The sequence below is a fragment of the Malania oleifera genome, chromosome 4 (genome assembly GCF_029873635.1).
Source record: "Malania oleifera isolate guangnan ecotype guangnan chromosome 4, ASM2987363v1, whole genome shotgun sequence".
Taxonomy (NCBI): Eukaryota; Viridiplantae; Streptophyta; class Magnoliopsida; order Santalales; family Ximeniaceae; genus Malania; species Malania oleifera.
The window spans coordinates 24,273,135-24,275,051 of record NC_080420.1 but is presented as its reverse complement, the minus strand read 5'-3'; the positions used below and the strand labels follow the sequence as shown (position 1 = coordinate 24,275,051).

The following is a 1,917-nucleotide window of genomic DNA, read 5'->3' as shown; positions in this document are numbered from 1 at the left end:
AAAACATTCGGGAACTCCCTTATCATTGGGATATCCTCTAGTTTAAGTCCCTCATTTGATGCTTCTTTTACAAATGCAAGGTGCCCTTGGCCACCCTCTAGAAGTAACCTCTTTGCCTAAATTTTCGAAAGGATCCGTGGTGCAGAGCACACACACGACCCAATAATTTTAAACTCTAGCTCCCCAGGAGGTCTGAAAACTACCTCCTTCCTATGGAAATCAATGCTCGCATAGATAGATGATAGCCAATCCATCCCCAAAATAACATCGAACCCATGCATGTCAAAAATAACTAAACTAGCAGTAGCATTCTCCCCTGAATCTCCATTGGGTAGTCTCTGATCACCTTACTACACACCACCACTGACCCTATCGGTGTGACCACACCTAACTCGGCATCTAACAACTAAGTCTCTAACCCGAATAATTTAACCAATCCCCGAGATACGAAAGAGTGCGTTGCACCTGAGCCAAACAACATAATAGCACTATTTGACAAAATGGAAATAGTACCTGTCACCACATCGCGGGCATTCTCCGCATCTCCCGGCGTAAGCAAGTACACCCATGCCTGGGTGGTGCCCCTATGGTGACCACCTCAGGGTGCCTTGTTACTTCCCCGATACTGATGCTGTGGAGCAGTGTGAGTCAACATCGCGCGATAGTCCCGCGCTATATGTCCAGCCCCACCACACCGGTAGCAGCTAGTTGGTCCAACCCTGCACTCACCCCAATGCCTCTTATGACATCTAGGATAGGTAGGACACGGGGGATTCCCCTGATAGGCTCGATATCCCATATCCTGCCACTAGCCCGTGAAATTACCAAGCCTCCTCCATGTACCCTAGCTAGTACTATTCTGAAATCCCCGAGGCAAGGGCCTCTTCTTTTGGTTTACTACTAGTTTCTCACCCTACTGAATGTTGGCCTCAATGGCCATGGCCTCATCCACCAATTTAGAAAAACTCTACATCAACAACGCCACCACCTGTGTGCGTATTTCATACCTCAAACCCTTCTTAAACCTCCAGACCTTCTTCGGCACGTCTGGAATCATGTATGGAGTAAAGCGAGATAGCTCCACAAACTTGGCCGCGTACTGCTGTACATTCAAGTGCCCTTGAGTCAGATTCAGGAACTCCTCTACCTTAGCCTCCCTGATAGTAGTAGGGAAGTACCTGTTAAAGAATACTTCCCTGAAATGGCTCCAAGTTATAGTCGCATGCCCTGGCCATTGTTCCTCCACCAATTTTACCGATCTCCACCACCTCTTCGCTTCCCCCACTAATTTAAAAGTAGCATACCGCACTTTCTGCTCCTCCATGCACTCCAGCACACCCAGCAGTTCCTTAATCATTTGAACCCAATCTTCAGCTACAATCGAGTTCACTCCTTTTACAAATGCCGACGGATTCATCCGGGTAAACTACTAAAAAATGGAGCCCCGACCAACCAATGGCTGATCCTACTCTCTACAGTCTCTCTGGTTCTCCTTCCTCTCCTACCGCGCTATACTTCGCAACACTACCAGACATCAACATCATCCTCACTGGAAGTATCCACCTGATTATCCCCTCCAGCTATGATGTCCTTTTCCTTGGAATCCATCCTAAATATAGGATAGAAATAGACTTAGAAATTCCACATTTATCATAGTTGATGCAAGTATGGAATGAAGAAATAATATAACATATGAATTCGTAACTAAAAAGAATGATTTTCACACTTCTACCACAAAACTATCAATAGTTTTTCTAGGGGGTCCCAAAACCGTCGACGAAAAACCTGAATTACAGAGACCTTTTTTTGAAGAAAACTGACGGCAATTTTATATTCTTGTAGAAAACCGTCGATGGTTTCCCTCCTGCAAACCATAATACTCTCCGTTGCTCATATAAACTTAGTCCAACTAACGTA

At 45.5% G+C, this 1,917-nt stretch overlaps 1 protein-coding gene across 1 annotated transcript; it reads right to left on the bottom strand.

Moving 5' to 3' along the window:
* Nucleotides 1–598: 598 nt before the first annotated feature.
* Nucleotides 599–1,417, bottom strand: LOC131153727 (uncharacterized). Its single transcript, XM_058106173.1, has 2 exons — nt 1,008–1,417; nt 599–719 (listed from the first exon to the last, which is right to left on the bottom strand). Exons 1-2 carry the CDS (start codon nt 1,415–1,417, stop codon nt 599–601), a joined length of 531 nt encoding a protein of 176 aa, XP_057962156.1.
* Nucleotides 1,418–1,917: the final 500 nt, after the last annotated feature.